At 48.8% G+C, this 16,577-nt stretch overlaps 1 protein-coding gene and 1 non-coding gene across 2 annotated transcripts; one reads left to right on the top strand and one right to left on the bottom strand.

Annotated features, from left to right (window-relative positions):
• Nucleotides 1-904: 904 nt before the first annotated feature.
• Nucleotides 905-976, bottom strand: TRNAC-ACA (transfer RNA cysteine (anticodon ACA)). Its single transcript has one exon. It is a non-coding gene; the product is annotated as a tRNA-Cys (tRNA).
• Nucleotides 977-15,225: 14,249 nt separating this feature from the next.
• LOC102267338 (hypothetical protein) lies at nucleotides 15,226-16,065 on the top strand. Its single transcript, XM_014481277.2, has one exon. The coding sequence runs from the start codon at nucleotides 15,238-15,240 to the stop codon at nucleotides 16,063-16,065; it is 828 nt and encodes a 275-aa protein (XP_014336763.1). The 5' UTR covers nucleotides 15,226-15,237.
• The last annotated feature ends 512 nt before the right edge of the window (nucleotides 16,066-16,577 follow it).

The raw sequence follows: 16,577 nt of genomic DNA, 5'->3' as shown, positions 1-16,577 counted from the left end.
CTTCAGGGACAATTCAGTGCCACCATCTCCTCTCCAGTTAGGCAAACTGAGGCCCACGTCCAGCGTGTGAAGAACACAGCTGGGGGAATTTCCTGGCAATCTGGCGGTTAGGGTTTGGTGCTTTTACTGCTGTGGCCCCTGGTTCAATCCCTGGTTGGGGAACTAAGATCCCATAAGCTCTGCAGCCAAAAAATAAATAAAATGAAAGAACACAGCTGGGCCCAGAATCTAATTTCCTCATCTGTCAAACACTGAACAGCGAGGATTTATGGCTTCCCTGGTGGCTCCGTGGTAAAGAATTCACCCGTCAATGCAGGAGACTCAGGTTTGATCCTTGGGTTAGGAAGACCCCCTGAAGAAGGAAACGGAAGCTCACCCCAGTATTCTTGCCTGGGAAATCCCGTGGACAGAGAGCCTGGTGGGCTACAGTCCGTGGGGTCGCCAAAGAGTCAGACACGACCTAGCGACTAAACAACAACACTGAGAGTTTACAACACGCCAGGGATCAAGCTTGGGTGCAAGTATTCTTCCTATCCCAGTTTCCAGAGAAGGCAGCTGAGACTCAGATAAGGGAAGTAAACCTGCTCCCCCAAAAAAAAAAAAAAAAAAAAGCACAAAGCAGAATCTCAGGGCCAAGTTCCTCTCTGGGAAGACAAAGGATCTACCTCACAATGTTACTGAAAGGATCTGGTCACCTAAAGCATATTTACAGGAAGGGAAACGTTGTCAGAGGCTGCTCCACACCCTAGTGGGGTGGCGGGAGGAAGTGAAGTGAGGTGAAGTCGCTCAGTCGTGTCCAACTCTTTGCGACCCCATGGACTGTAAGCTACCACGCTCCTCCATCCATGGGATTTTCCCGGCAAGAGTACTCGAGTGCCTTGCCATGTCCTTTCTCCAGAAGATCTTCCCCACCTAGGGATCGAACCCAGGTCTCCTGCATTGTAAGCAGATGCTTTACCACCTGAGCCACCAGGGAAGTCAAAGCAGCGTCATGTAGAAGGTGACATCCCCCACCCACCCCAGGGGAGAATCACGGGAGCCACTTTGAAGGGTCAACCAGGAACCGGAAATGTCGACTTCGGCCTCAGCAGCCCCCGACGGGGAGGCCTGGGTTGGGGTGGGGTGCCCCAGAGCGAGGCAGGGGAGGAGCTAAGATGGAAAAGGACCTCCTGAGAGCATCATGGTGGGAGTGGGCGGCTCAGGCCTGAGAAGGAAGGAGACCAGGAGACGTGAAGGACGGGGTGATGGCCGTCTATTCCACGTCAGGCCTTTCTGTCCTGTGCTGGGTGTTGTCACCCTCTGTAAGCCAGCGCCTCGGGCCAAGTCTGTCACAGGTAGCTTGGGGCACGGATGAGGAGGCAGTAGAGGTCACTGGGGTGGGAGAAGGGCACAGCTTTGCTGACGGAAGATGACAGTCCCGGACTTCTCTGGAGGGCCAGTGGTCACGACTCTGCTCTTCCCCTGTAGGGGGAGTGGGTTCGATCCCTGGTAGAGGAGCTGAGATCCTGCAAGCTGCACTGTGTGGCCGAGGACAAACCAAGAGGCGGTCACGAAGAGGGGCTGAGAGTCGGCCCAGAAGCAGGGACTCAGAGTGGGGAGGGGCCAGAGGCCGCAGCAGCCCCCTGGCCTTCCTCGGGAATAGTGGGGCAGGCTCTGGACTTCGCACGGCACGTGGAATGGAGGGTTGAGCTTTTGATTTGATTATTAAACGAAAAGCTAATCACAGAAGACTGGAGGGCTTCAGGTCCACCTGTTGCGTATGGAAAACCCTTAGCCAAGTGGCTCCACTCAGGAGATGCTGAACCTGTGAGTATGGCCCTGGAGGCAGTAGGGCAGGGGGCAGGGGGCAGGCCTGAGCCACGCTGCTCGAGTTCGTCTTGGCCACGCTTTTTTAGGTGAGTTCACTCACCTCTGCCTTTCAAGTTCTTGTCTAAAAAAATGGAGATGCTATTAACATCTCCCTTGTAAGGTTGTAGTGGGGAGCAAAGGAGTGAATATATGTAAAGCACTCAGTACGGAGTAGTAGTCAGGGTTCCCCAGAGAAACGAATCAATAAGAAATGATATATGCATATTTCTGAGTCTTCTATATCTTCGTGTTTGAGCTACTATTACAAAATACCATAAACTGATAGACTGACTTAAAAAAACATTTCTTTCTCAGAGTTATGAAGGCCGGGAAGTCTAAGATCAAGACACCTTTAGACTCAGTATCTAGTGAAAGCTCACTCCCTGGGTGAGAGATGGCTGTCTCTTCACTGCATTCCCAAAGAAGGCAAGGGGCAAGGATGCTCTGGGGTCTCCTTTATGAGGGCACTAATCCCATTCATGAGGTCTTTACCCTCAGTGGCCTAATCACTTCAGTTCAGTTCAGTTCAGTCGCTCAGTTGTGTCCGACTCTCCATCCCATGAACTGCAGCACACCAGACCTCCCTGTCCATAGCCAACTTCTGGAGTTCACTCAAACTCAAGTCCATCGTGTCGGTGATGCCATCCAACCATCTCATCCTCTGTTGTCCCCTTCTCCTCCTGCCTTCAATCTTTCCCAGCATCAAGTGGCCAAAGTATTAAAGTTTCAGCTTCAGCATCAGTCCTCCCAATGAATATTTGGGACTGATTTCCTTTAGGATGGACTTGTTGGATCTCCTTGTAGTTAAAGAGACTCTCAAGAGTTTTCTCCAACACCACAGTTCAAAAGCATCAATTCTTTGGAGTTAAGCCTAATCACTTCCCACCTCTAAATCCCATCTGGGGATGAGGTTTCAATATACAAATTTTGGGGGGGGCACAAACTTCTATACACATACACACTCACACACATATAGCAATATATATAATACTATATGCTATAATATATGCTGTGTACATATATGTATATATACTGTATTATTTTTATATTTATATATACACACATGTTTATTTACTATTGATTATTAGCTGTTGTCTCATGCTGTTACAAAGGCTGAGAAGTCACATAATCTCCTGTCCTCAAGTTGGAACTCCAGAAAAGCTGGTGGTTCAAAGGTCTAAGGACCAGGCAGCTGATAGTATAGATTCCAACCCAGGTCTGATGCTCTGAGGACCAGGAGCATCAAGGGCAGAAGATGGATGTCCCAGCTCAACTGGTCAGGCACAGAGTGAATTCAACTTTTTCTGCCTTTTTCTTCTATTCAGGCCCTCAACAGATTAGAGGATGCCCAGACACAAGGGGAGGCCAGTTTGCTTTACTCAATCCACCAATTCACATGCTTCTCTCATCCAGATGCATCCTTATAGACACACCAGGTACCTGGGCATCTCATGGCCCAGTCTAGTGGATGCATAAAATTTCACACACAGCTGCTGGAACCCAGGAAAATTTCAATTTATCCAGATCATCATTATTATGGTTTTATGGACAAGGAAACAGAGGTTCAAAACAGACTTAACAGAGGTTAAGTCTGGATAAAGAACAAGGTAGTGCCAAGATGGCGGAGTAGAAGGACGTGTGCTCATCTGTGAGAACTCCAAAATTACAACTTGCTGCTGAACAATCATCAACCGGAGAATGTTGGGTCCCACCAAAAACAGACAGCCATGTCCAAGGGCAAAGGAGAAGTCCCAGAAATATGGTAGGAAGGGTGAAACTGAGATTAGAATCAAATCCCATACCCACCAGAGGTGCTTAGAGGGCTCAAACAAAACCTTGTGCACCCCAGGAGACACCACAGAGACTGAGCCAGGCCTGCCTTTGAGTGTTTGAGTGTTTTCTGCGGATGGGTCAATAGTGGCCTGCCTCAGGGGCAGGGGCTCTGGGTGCAGCAGGCCTGGGTGTGGCATAAGACCTCTTGGAGGAGGTCTCCATTAACCCACCATAGAGCCGCCAGAACTTACACAGGACTGGGGAAACAGACTCTTGGAGAGCACAAACAAAACCTCATGTGCATCAGGACCCAGGAGAAAGGAGCAGTGACCCCACAGGAGACTGACCCAGACTTGCCCGTGAGCATCCAGGAGTCTCTGGTGGAGGCGTGGGTTGGTGGTGCCATGCTGCAGGCTGGGGGCACTGAGTGCATCAGTGCCTGCATGGGACCTTTTGAAGGAGGTCGCCATTATCTTCATTGTCTCCACCATAGTTTGGTCTCAGGTCAAACAACAGGGAAGGAACACAGTCCTGCCCATCAACAGAAAATTGGATTAAAGATTTACTGAGTATGGCCCGACCATCAGAACAAGACCCAGTTTCCCCCACAATCAGTCTCTCCCATCAGGAAGCTTCCATAAGCCTCTTATCCTTCTCCCTTAGAGGGCAGACAGACTGAAAACCACAATCACAGAAAACTAATCAAACTGATCACATGGACCACAGCCTTGTCTAACTCAATGAAACTATGAGCCATGCTGTGTAGGGCCACCCAAGACGGATGAGTCATGGTGGAGAGTTCTGACAAAACGTGGTCCATTGGAGCAGGGAATGGCAAACCACTTCAGTATTCTTGCCTTGAGAACCCCATGAACAGTATGAAAAGGCAAAAAGATAGGACACTGAAAGATGAACTCCCCTGGTCAATAGGTGCCCAATATGCTACTGGAGATGAATGGAGAAATAACTCCAGAAAGAATGAAGGGATGGAGCCAAAGCAAAAACAACGCCCTGTTCTTAAAGTGACTGGTGATGGAAGTAAAGTCCAATGCTGTAAAGAACAATATTGCATAGGAACCTGGAATGTTAGGTCCATGAAACAAGGTATATTGGAAGTGGTCAAACAGGAGATGGCAAGAGTGAACATTGACATTTTAGGAATCAGTGAACTCAAATGGATGGGAATGGGTGAATTTAACTCAGATGACAATTATACCTACTACCATGGGCAAGAATCCCTTAGAAGAAATGGAGTAGGCCTCATAGTCAACAAAAGAGTCCGAAATGCAGTACTTAGGTGAAATCTCGAAAATAACAGAATGATCTCTGTTCATTTCCAAGGCAAATCATTCAATATCACAGTAATCCAAGTCTATGCCCCAATCAGTAATGCTGAAGAAGCTGAAGGTGAATGGTTCTATGAAGACCTACAAGACCTTCTAGAACTAACGCCCCCCAAAAATGTCCTTTTCATTATAGAGGACAAGAATGCAAAAGTAGGAAGTCAAGAAATACATGGAGTAACAGGCAAATTTGGCCTTGGAGTACAGAATGAAGCAGGGCAAAAGCTAACAGAGTTTTGCCAAGAGAATGCACTGATCATAGCAAACACCCTCTTCCAACAACACAAGAGATGACTCTACACGTGGACATCACCAGATGGTCAATACTGAAATCAGATTGATTATATTCTTTGCAGACAAAGATGGAGAAGATCTATATAGTCATCAAAAACAAGACTGGGAGCTGACTGTGGCTCAGATCAGGAATTCCTTATTGCCAAATTCAGACTTAAATTGAAGAAAGTAGGGAAAACCACTGGACCACTCAGGTATGACCTAAACCCAGTCCCTTACGATTATATATTAGAAATGACAAATAGGTTCAAAGGATTAGATCTGATAGACAGAGTGCCTGATGAACTATGGACAGAGGTTCGTGACATTGTACAGGAGACAGGGATCAAGACCATCCCCATGGAAAAGAAATGTAAAAAGGCAAAATGGCTATCTGAGGAGGCCTTACAAATAGCTATGAAAAGAAGAGAAGCTAAAGCAAAGAAGAAAAGGAAAGATATACCATTTGAATGCAGAGTTCCAAAGAATAGCAAAGAGAGATAAGAAAGCCTTCCTAGGTGATCAATGCAAAGAAATAGAGGAAAACAACAGAATGGGAAAGACTAGAGATCTCTTCAAGAAAATTAGAGATACCAAGGGAACATTTCATGCAAACATTGGCTCAATAAAGGACAGAAATGGTAGGGACCTAACAGAAGCAGAAGATATTAAGAAGAGGTGGCAAGAATACACAGAAGAACTACACAAAAAAGATCTTCATGACCTAGATATAACTACAATGGTGTAATCACTCACCTAGAGCCAGACATCCTGGAATGCAAAGTCAACTGGGCCTTAGAAAGCATCACTACAAACAAAGCTAGTGGAGGTGATGGAATTCCAGTTGAGCTATTTCAAATCCTGAAAAATGATGCTGTGAAAGTACTGCACTCAATGTGCCAGCAAATTTGGAAAACTCAGCAGTGGCCACAGGACTGGAAAAGGTCAATTTTCATTCCAATCCCAAAGAACAGCAATGCCAAACAAACCACCACACAATTGCACTCATCTCACACGCTAGTAAAGCAATGCTCAAAATTATCCAAGCCAGCCTTCAACAGTATGTGAACTGTGAACTTCCAAATGTTCAAGCTGGTTTTAGAAAAGGCAGAGGAACCAGAGATAAATTGCCAACATCTATTGGATCATCTTCTGTCGGAAAAAGCAAGAGAGTTCTAGAAAAACATCTACTTCTGCTTTGTTGACTACACCAAAGCCTTTGACTGTATGGATCACAACAAGCTGTGGAAAATTCATAAAGAGATGGGAATACCAGAATACCTGAGCTGCCTCTTGAGAAATCAGTATGTAGATCAAGGAGCAACAATTAGAACTGGGCATGGAACAACAGACTAGTTCCAAATAAGAAAAGGAGTACGTAAGGCTGTATACTGTCACCCTGCTTATTTAACTTATATGCAGAGTACATCATGAGAATGCTGGATTGGATGAAGCACAAGCTGGAATCAAGATTGCTGGGAGAAATATCAATAACTTCAGATATGCTTATGACACCACCCTTATGGCAGAAAGTGAAGAACTAAAGAGCTTCTTGATGAAAGTGAAAGAGAAGAATGAAAAAGTTGGCTTAAAACTCAAAACTCAGAAAACAAAGATTATGGCATTTGGTCCCATCACTTCATGGCAAATAGATGGGGAAACAGTGGAAACAGTGTCAGACTTTATTTTTTTGGGCTCCAAAATCACTGCAGATGGTGAGTGCAGTCATGAAATTAAAAGATGCTTGCTCCTTGGAAGAAAAGTTATGACCAACCTAGACAGCATATTAAAAAGCAGAGACATTACTTTGCCAACAAAGGTCCATCTAGTCAAGGCTATGGTTTTTCCAGTGGTCATGTATGCATGTGAGAATTGGACTATAAAGAAAGCTGAGCTTGGAAGAACTGCTTTTGAACTGTGTTGTTGGAGAAGACTCTTGAGACTCCCCTGGACAGCGAGGAGATACAACCAGTCCATCCTAAATGAAATCAGTCCTGACTGTTCATTGGAAGGACTGATGCTGAAGCTGAAACTCCAGTACTTTGGCCACCCGATGTGAAGAGCTGACTCATTGGAAAAGACCGTGATACTGGGAAAGAATGAGGGAGGGAGGAGAAGGGGATGACAGAGGATGCGATGGTTGGATCTCACTGGACATGGACTCAATGGACATGAGTTTGAGTAATCTCCAGGAGTTGGTGATGGACAGGGAGGCCTGGAGTAATGCAGTCCATGGGGTGGCAAAGAGTTGGACACGACTGAGCAACTAAACTGAACTGTAGTATAAATGGCTGATATCAAGCTAGTAGTGGTTTAATAACAAGTTCACCAGATTCTAGAATATTTCGAAAATGGCTTTTGAGAGCCAGCATGAGCTGGCTCCCATGTACCACTACAGCACACTGTGCCTGCCGCATGGGGATATTTCATAAACATTAGCGATTATTGCAAGTCAGCTGAGCCAGCAGTGTTCACTGGGCACCTTCCTTACTCCTAGTTTACAGAACAGGAGGCAGAGGTTAGGAGAAGTTCAATACTTATCCAAGGTCACAGCATAAACAGTTACTTGCTGTCCTCCTCCCAGTAGAAGTGTATATAAGGATGTATAAATAGAGGAAAACAATAGAATGGAAAAGGCTAGAGATCTCTTCAAGAAAACTGGAGATACCAAGGGAAATGCCAAGGGAAAAATGGAGATACCATGCAAAGATGAACACAACAAAGGACAGAAACAGCAAGGACCTAACAGAAGCAGAGGAGATTAAGAAGAGGTGTCAAAAAAGGTCTTAATGACCCAGATAACCATGATGGTGTGATCACTCACATGAGCCAGACATCCTGGAGTGTGAAGTCAAGTGGGTCTACTACAAACAAAGCTAGGAGAGGTATGGAATTCCAGCTGAACTGTTTCAAATCCTAAAAGATGATGTTGTGAAAGTGTTGCACTCAATATGCCAGCAAATTTGGAAAAAGTTCAGTTCAGTTCAATCACTCAGTCGTGTCCAACTCTTTGTGACCCCGTGGACTGCAGCACACCAGGCCTCCCTGTCTATCACCAACTCCTGGAGTTTACCCAAATTCATGCCCATCGAGTTGGTGATGCCATCCAACCATCTCATTCTCTGTCATCCCCTTCTCTTCCTGCCCCCAATCCCTCCCAGCATCAGGGTCTTTTCCAATGAGTCAGCTCTTCACATCGGGTGGCCAAAGTATTGGAGTTTCAGCTTCAGCATTAGTCCCTCCAATGAATATTTAGGACTGATTTTCTTTAGGATGAACTGGTTGGATCTCCTTGCAGTCCAAGGGACTCTCAAGAGTCTTCTCCAACACCACAGTTCAAAAGCATCAATTCTTCGGCACTCAGCTTTCTTTATAGTCCAACTCTCACATCCATACATGACTACTGGAAAAACCATAGCCTTGACTAGATGGACCTTTGTTGGCAAAGTAATGTCTCTGCTTTTTAATATGCTGTCTAGGTTGGTCATAACTTTTCTTCCAAGGAGCAAGCATCTTTTAATTTCATGACTGCACTCACCATCTGCAGTGATTCTGGAGCCCCAAAAAATAAAGTCTGACACTGTTTCCACTGTTTCCCCATCTATTTGCCATGAAGTGATGGGACCGGATGCCATGATTTTTGTTTTCTGAATGTTGAGTTTTAAGCCAATTTTTTCACTCTCCTCTTTCACTTTCATCAAGAGGCTCTTTAGTTCTTCTTCACTTTCTGCCATAGGGTGGTATTATCTGCATATCTAAGGTTATTGATATTTTTCCCTGCAATCTTGATTCTGGCTTGTGCTTCATCCAGCCCAGCGTTTCTTATGATGTACTCTGCATATATGTTAAATAAGCAGGGTGACACTATACAGCCTTGACATACTCCTTTTCTTATTTGGAACTAGTCTGTTGTTCCATGTCCAGTTTTAACTGTTGTTTCTTGACCTGCATATAGGTTTCTCAAGAGGCAGATCAGGTGGTCTGGTATTCCTATCTGTTTCAGAATTTTCCACAGCTTGTTTTGATCCACACAGTCAAAGGTTTTGGTGTAGTCAATAAAGCTGAAGTACGTGTTTTCTAGAACTCTCTTGCTTTTTCGATGAGCCAACAGATGTTGGCAATTTGATCTCTGGTTCCTCTGCCTTTTCTAAATCCAGCTTGAACATCTGGAAGTTCACGGTTCATATATTGTTGAAGCCTGGCTTGGAGAATTTTGAGCATTACTTTACTGGCGTGTGAGATGAGTGCAATTGTGCGGTAGTTTGAACATTCTTTGGCATTACCTTTCTTTGGGATTGGAATGAAAACTGACCTTTTCCAGTCTTGTGGCCACTCATGAGTTTCCCAAATTTGCTGGCATATTGAGTGCACCACTTTTGGAAAAAGACAACTTAGCAACTGAACAACAACAACAATATAAGTTTATACATGACCATCATCCCCATCCCTTCTTGGAGGGAATTTCCCAGGGCTCATAAAGATGAGATTCCTGTCCACTCCCACACTGGCTGCTTCTCCTTGAAAACCCTGAGGTGGCTTGGCAAGAGGGCAGTTCTTGCAGTCGGGGCTCCTGCCAAGCCACACCTGCCCCAGCGCTCCTGAGCACAGATCTGTCCCGTCTTGTACCTGCCGCACGTGGGCCTGGGGAAATGCTGTTTTGGCGGCTGGTGAGCAGAGGGCTGGTATCTTTGAGGGCGTTAGGGGATGAGGCAGGGTTGTGACTCATTATGCTTGGGTGGATGGAAGACTGCTGCTGGGAGAGGGCCAGAGCCCGGCCCAGGAGGGATTTTCAGCCCTGTGGGCGTGTTGGCCCCAAGCCAGATAAAGGCTCAGGTGAGTCACTGTGCTCAGGGTTGCCAGAAGCTGGAAGAAGTGTCCTCCAGGCAGGGTGAGACAGTGGCAATAGAGCCCTGGCTCTTGCTTCTAGCTGTTCCCCTGGACTGAGATGGACTCCTCCATGTCTGTGGTGCCTCCTCCTTGCCAAGTGCCTGAAACAATAAGGAGATCCTCCTCCCACTGTCTGGGGGTCGGGCGTGGAGGGGAATTCTGGGTGACAGGTGAGGGGCTATTAAGCCACCTATGCAGTAACGGGGCAGGGTCCTATGGTCTCTGGAGAAGGGGGCTGTTCCATCCACTCTTGGGGAGTGCAGGGAAAGGAGATGCCTTTGAACTCTTTGAACATGGGGTGGGGGAAGGGCCTCTGATGGTCTTGGTGGGACCCGGAGGAGAGAGAGTAGGGATGCGGAGAGGGGCGTTCAGGTGAAAGAGGACAGAGTGGGAGGGGCAGGGGCTTGTGAAAAGTTCATGATTTGCAGTCGATTTGGCAATGCAGCTAAGGAGCCAAGGTTGGAGATGGCCCAGATAGGGCAAAGGTAGGGGCCACTGTGTCTAGAGACGGTGCAGGGAGGGGCGGGATATTCTGAGACCCTGGCATCCATCCCGCAGTGCTAGGGAGAGAGAGGCAGCTGGCCTTGGCTGGGGGGTGGACGTCGGAGGCTCACTGAGAGACAGGGCTAAGCGTCCCTCCAGCCTGGGAATTCAGGCTGGACCCCTCCCAACACCTCTCAGCTCTCAGGGTCACTTACCGAGTCCTCACTGAGTGGGTGGCCCACCCTCCTCTTTGTTTAGTGCTCAAACCTGTCGGCTTTGAGGTCCAAACACTGGGTCTTAATTCTGGCTGCTGGGTGAGCTTGGGTAAGCCTGTTGCTCTCTCTGAGCCTCAAGGACGTCATCTGGAAGGCAAAACCCCTACCTCCCAGGGTGCTGAGAGGGTAACAGGCAGGAAGGCCAGGGGTCTCCAAATAGAGGAAATAGCCTGCAAGTGTCCGACATTTTTATCTCTCTTAAGCGGCAGGAGGAAACAAACTAGCAATATTTTTTCCTTCTCTATACAAATTTAAAGGGAGGTTTCTCTTAAAATACTGTGTTGCCATAATGACACCCGGCTTCGCCTGAAGTTAGCTATTCTCGAATCTAGAGATAACCAATGCCTTTTTCTTATGGAAATGTTTGTCTTAAGCTATGCTAATGTACTATGCCTTTACCCCAAACTCTGTCTCCAAGTCGGTTCTGCCTCTTGGCCCAGAACCTACTTGACAAACCAGTATGGATATTGTTCCCCTAATCTATGTAAATGAAACTATTTGTATGGTGGTCTGCCCTTCTTCAAGATTCAAGTTAATCATTTTATGGCCCAGGATAAACCATTTGGTGCCAAGATTATCCCAAAATGCATCTTATGGGTGAGGGGCCTGGTGCCATTCTGAATTTTAAGACACTCCTTTCTTTCATTAACAGACTGCTAGTGACTATATAACATCCAGCTAAAGACTAGCAGGGGGGTACTCTTTCTGCCCCCTTCTGATGCCTATGTCAGAAGCTTTCTCTATCTCCTTTATACTTTAATAAAACTTTATAACACAAAAGCTCTGAGCGATCAAGCCTCGTCTCTGGCCCCGGATTGAATTCTTCTCCTCCGGGGGCCAAGAATCCTGGTGTATTCGCGTGACTCAACAACAACCTTTCAGTGCTACGAGGAGTAGATGACAGGGTGGATGCGATGACCGGGATCTGACAACGTCAGGTTCGTTGGCACATTCTGAGCGCTCTACCACGTCAGTTTCTCAGGGGTGGGTCTGGGTAGAAGATGGGGTGGGCAGCTCCCCTCCCCTCCCCTTCCTGTGTCCCAGGGCTTAGAGTCAGCTGGACCCCCGCCGGCCAAGCCTGACTCCAGGCTGGGCCCTGAGAGCCCAGGATCTGAGGACAGAACCACCCCTCCCTGCATGGGGAAGGGCGCTTTTCGTCTGCTCAACCCCATCCTGGCCTCCCAGCCTCCCCAGCTCTGAAGACCACTGTGGCCCCCAGGGGACCTCAGGATCCCCTGGAGTTCGGGGAGGCCAGAGGCGGACATTCTTGATCTTATGGGACCCAGCCTGGCTTTCTGAGAAGATGGGGGAATAGCACATTCCTCCTGAAATAATTGTCCTGGAGCTATTTCCAGAGGCTCTTAGTGCCCAGGCCAGAAATGGCCAGTGATCTCGGCGCCTGGGTACCTTCAGGACAAATACGCAGAGGCCCAGCCCGCTTACTGGCCGTCTGCCCGCCTGCCCGGCCCCCGGCCCAGGGCAGGATCAGATCTGGCTGAGGCCCCACAAGGGAACGGTTGCCATCGCTTCTCTGCCCCTGAGTTTCCCTACACCCTTCTTCCTCCTTCTGGGGGGTCCCTCTGAGCCCTCCCCCCAGCTCCCTGTTGCCGTGGCTATAACCACCCCGCCCCAGAGCAAAAGGCCCTTCACTCTCAGAGGTTATGAGCCGGGACTGTCCCAGGGAGGCTTTTGTGTGTATGTGCTTTGCCATCTTGCAGCTAAACCCAAATGGGAGAACATTCTCCTAAACAATTTGCCTGTGCTCTTCAAAGCTATTCATGTCATAAAAGATCAAGACTGAGGGACTTCCAGGCTGAAGGAAACCAAAGAGATCTGAAAACTAAAGTCAATGTCTGATCACGTATTGGCTTCTGGACTGGGGACATAGCTGTCATAGAGACCATCGGAGGAAATAATTGGTAAATTGTGGACTGTGTATTAGCTAATAGCTCTGTATCAATGTTAATTATCCTGGATACGTGAGATAACTGGATAACTGGATACATTTTGATAACTGGATATGTAAGAAGATGTCCTTGTTCTCTCAGCTTGTAGGAGATACATGCGGAAGTATTCCGCTGCTGTTGTCTGCAACTGACTCTCAAAATAATAATAATCCACACACACATGTGTGTATGGTGCTAAATGTGACGAAAATTAATAATTAGTAGATTGGAATGCAGAGTCTATGGGACTTCATTATCTTGTAAGTTTTCAGTAAGTGAATATTTTTTAATGTTTTTCAAAATAGAAAGTAAGAGGGTATTTTCATTACTTGCAGGAAGGAAACAATGGAGGCCGAGCACCAGGAGCTCTCAAAGGGGGATCTTGTCGATGCATCCGACAGATATGTACAAGATGCCCGGTATGCACCAGGGAGGGGAGGTCACAGGAGCTCTGAAAGGAATCTTTAGGCTGTAGCCCACTGCATAGTAGGGACTCAACCCAGAAGGGCTGACTGTATGAGGACCAGGCTAGAAGGGAGAAAAGCAAGTGCTGCCATGTTCTGGGTCATTCAAAGGGACAGCTCTTTAGGGAGACTCAGCAAATGTTTGCTGACCCAATGAGAAAAGAAAATTGATGCTGACCACAGCCAACGAGAGTTATATCAGGCCCTGCAAAGAACTCCCTGACTCTCAGCATAATTAAACGCTAGAAAAACAACAGGGGACACTGGAAAACGTCCACCCCAGCCTCACTTTAAAAATAGGGCCCATCTGTCCTGGAGAGCTTAACGCAGCACTAGCTCTAAGGCAGGAGCCTGACCAGGTTGACCCCTGGAGGCCCTCCTCGCTCCAGGGTTCTGTGATTCTATGACATGGCCAGGAGTCTGGAATGGCGGCATCAGGGTATTCCCCAGTGAAGAGCAAGAGGAGGGCTAAGTCATCTACCTCCTGAAGGTAGAGGGAGCCGGGGAGAGGGCCCAGCCCGCCCAGAAGGGAGGGCCCATGGGGGGCAGCCCGCTGGCGTCTCCCCTACATCCGGAGGACGAGCTGGGGTGGGGCTCGACCTGGGATGGAAGAAGCGAGAGTCTGGGCATTCCACGCGATTCAGACCCAAAGGACAAGGGCAGCTGAGGGGCTGTGGGCTGGGAGAGGAGCGGGCAGCTGTTTCCTGGGTGGGACAGGTTCAAATACTGCTCCGTTCTCACCAGGCAGAAGTGGAAAATTAGCATCAAGCTGGCAGTCTGGGGGACAGAAATCAGAGCCTTCCTTCTGGAAACGGGGGGTACTGGGGACCTGGGGGACAAACGGAATGGGGCTGGGGCTCCTGCCACCTGGGCAGGCCCCAGGACAGGAAGCAGGGTGACCTGGGCCAGAGCCTGGTCAGGCCCTAGTCCCTGTGAAGTGTCCACTTTCAGACCGGGAGGAACCCCAAGAACCCTTCTTTTGTGGGGTGGATGAGATCATCTCCCTTCATCAGAGAAGATGAAGACCAAATACTGTACTCTGGAAACTTCTGTCCCACAAGTCCCACTGTAGACTTACAGCATCTCCTTGCCCCTCCCCTTGGGGTTCGTGAAGTCAAGATCAACTTAGTTACAGGGTTAGCAAGCACCCCTCCCCATCTGGTTTTCCCGATTGGTGCCCCTATCCAACAGGTGAGATGAGAACTCTTCCTCAGTAGACTGCTGGTGAGGACAAAGTCACCCCCAACAACACGGCATCATCTTTTAGGGGTCATCAGATACACTCAAGATAGTACCTTGGCCCCCACCACTCACAAGCTATGTGATCTGAGGCAAGCCACGTCAACCCTCTGAGCCTCAGTTTCCCCCATCTGTCAGATAGGAATAGAATAATGACTGCCTTCTGGGTTTGTAGTTAAGACTCACAAGTAAGGAACAAGCAAAGGACTGGCAAAGAAAAAGCACATATACCGCATCGCTTCTAAGACATATTGTTCAGTAGCAGGGTGTGCGGTGTAGTGGGTGATTAACTGATGTTACTCCAAAGAATGTGTGTCTTGGTGCCTCGAATTTCACCATTAGAGACTTAGTCCTTTGACTCTGTGGTCTTCTGGAGTCCCTGCTTAAAAGGTGAATGGGAATTTCAGAATGTGGGCTACAGAGAAAGGAAAAAGCAGACTGCCCCACTTTTTCTAGGGGTCCTCTGATTTCCATTGTTCTCAGTGTCTTGCCTTCCTCCCCATCTCTTGCCCTTTGTGCTTTCTGAAGAACATGGGGCCTGCTTTCTCGTTTGAAAAATCCCTGGGCCTGGGAGGAAGATGGGGAGAGGAACACCTGAGCCGAGGAGAGCTGACCCAGCTCTCTCCCCGTCAGGCCCAGGGAACCAGCCTCTAGGTGAGATTTCAGCAGTTCTGTACCACGAAGCTTCGTCCGCCTGCCCGCGACAATGTCTGGACACCAAGCAGGCCGTCCCAGCACCGGCAACCGCAATGTGTCCTTCATGGCCCAGACTCCAGGCTGGCCCCACGGCCCCAGCATGACCGGGGCAAGCAACCTCAAGTGCTCTCGGACCCCGAGCGGCTCCGAGGCCAGCAGCAACCCTTCAGAGCCCACCGACACCCCGGGCTCCCCCAGACTGCCGTTGAGGAGAATCTGCATGGGCCGGCCCTACAACTCCAAGTGCGTGGAGACAAGCCACCTGGCCAAGGGCCCCAAGGTGGCCAGAAAGCCCATGTGTCGCAGCAACCCCCACTGCCTGCTCTGTACAGATCGTCCCTTGGGTCCCTCTAACCCCACCTTCCTGGATCAGCTCATCAAAGGTATCAGCTACCTCGACAGATCCACCAATGCCTTCTACAGCAACTACCCTAAGTCCCTGAACCTGCCGAGGCTTGCAGCCAACTATCTGGAACGCGCCGCCAACTCCATCCACCTGGACCATCTGGACCACGCCTGCCCGCGCAGTTACTGTAACCACAGCAGCAGAGCGGCGGCCTTCGACTACCCCTGCGGCAGCACCACCGTGGTGCCGCCCGGAAGGGCTGTCAACGCTGTGCAGTACGTGGATAACTCCGCCAACACGAGCTGCTTTCGCGGGTTTCAGAGCCGGAACCTCACTCCCATCCTGCCCCAGAGGCCGGGGATAAAGCTGCCTGAGCTCCCTCTGTTCGGCAACGGGATCTTTTCCTTAGGTCGCCTGCCCAAGTTCTGGGAAGCAATCCGCTCGGGCTGCAGAGCCCCGGAGCCCATCTCTAAGCCCTCCAGCTGGTGGTGACATCGACACCAACCGCGAAGAGGGCACATGTCCATCCGGTCGCGGTTGCGGAAAATAAATTGTCTGTGGCAAAATGCTCCTCCAAGCCTCCACTGGGGTGAGGGGAAGCCATTTAGATGGAGGGGATATACACTTAAGGACCTACAAGATTGGGAAGGTCAAGGTGAATGGGTGAAGGGGGCGGGTGGTAGGCAGTGGTGGAGACCACCCACTAGGTGGAGAGGGGGATACCTCATCTAAACCCAGCTCTCAAACAGGTGGTTGCCTTTTCAAGAGAACCCAGGAATCTGGTTTTCTATATGTTAGCAACAGATTTGAAAATATCACGGTGCCGGGATTTCCCTGGTGGTCCAATGGTTAAGGGGCTTCCCTGATAGCTCCGTCGGTAAAGAATTCGCCTGCAATGCAGGAGACCTGGGTTCAATCCCTGGGTTGGGAAGATCCCCTGGAGAAGGGAACACCTACCCACTCTTATTCTGACCTGGAGAATCCCATCGACTCTATAGTCTGTG

The sequence above is a fragment of the Bos mutus genome, chromosome 2 (assembly GCF_027580195.1).
Source record: "Bos mutus isolate GX-2022 chromosome 2, NWIPB_WYAK_1.1, whole genome shotgun sequence".
Taxonomy (NCBI): Eukaryota; Metazoa; Chordata; class Mammalia; order Artiodactyla; family Bovidae; genus Bos; species Bos mutus.
This window is presented reverse-complemented; position numbering and strand designations above follow the sequence as displayed.

Coding starts and splice junctions, on each gene's coding strand:
- LOC102267338 (XM_014481277.2), top strand. CDS start 15,238: ATGTCTGGACACCAAGCAGGCCGTCCCAGCACCGGCAACCGCAATGTG.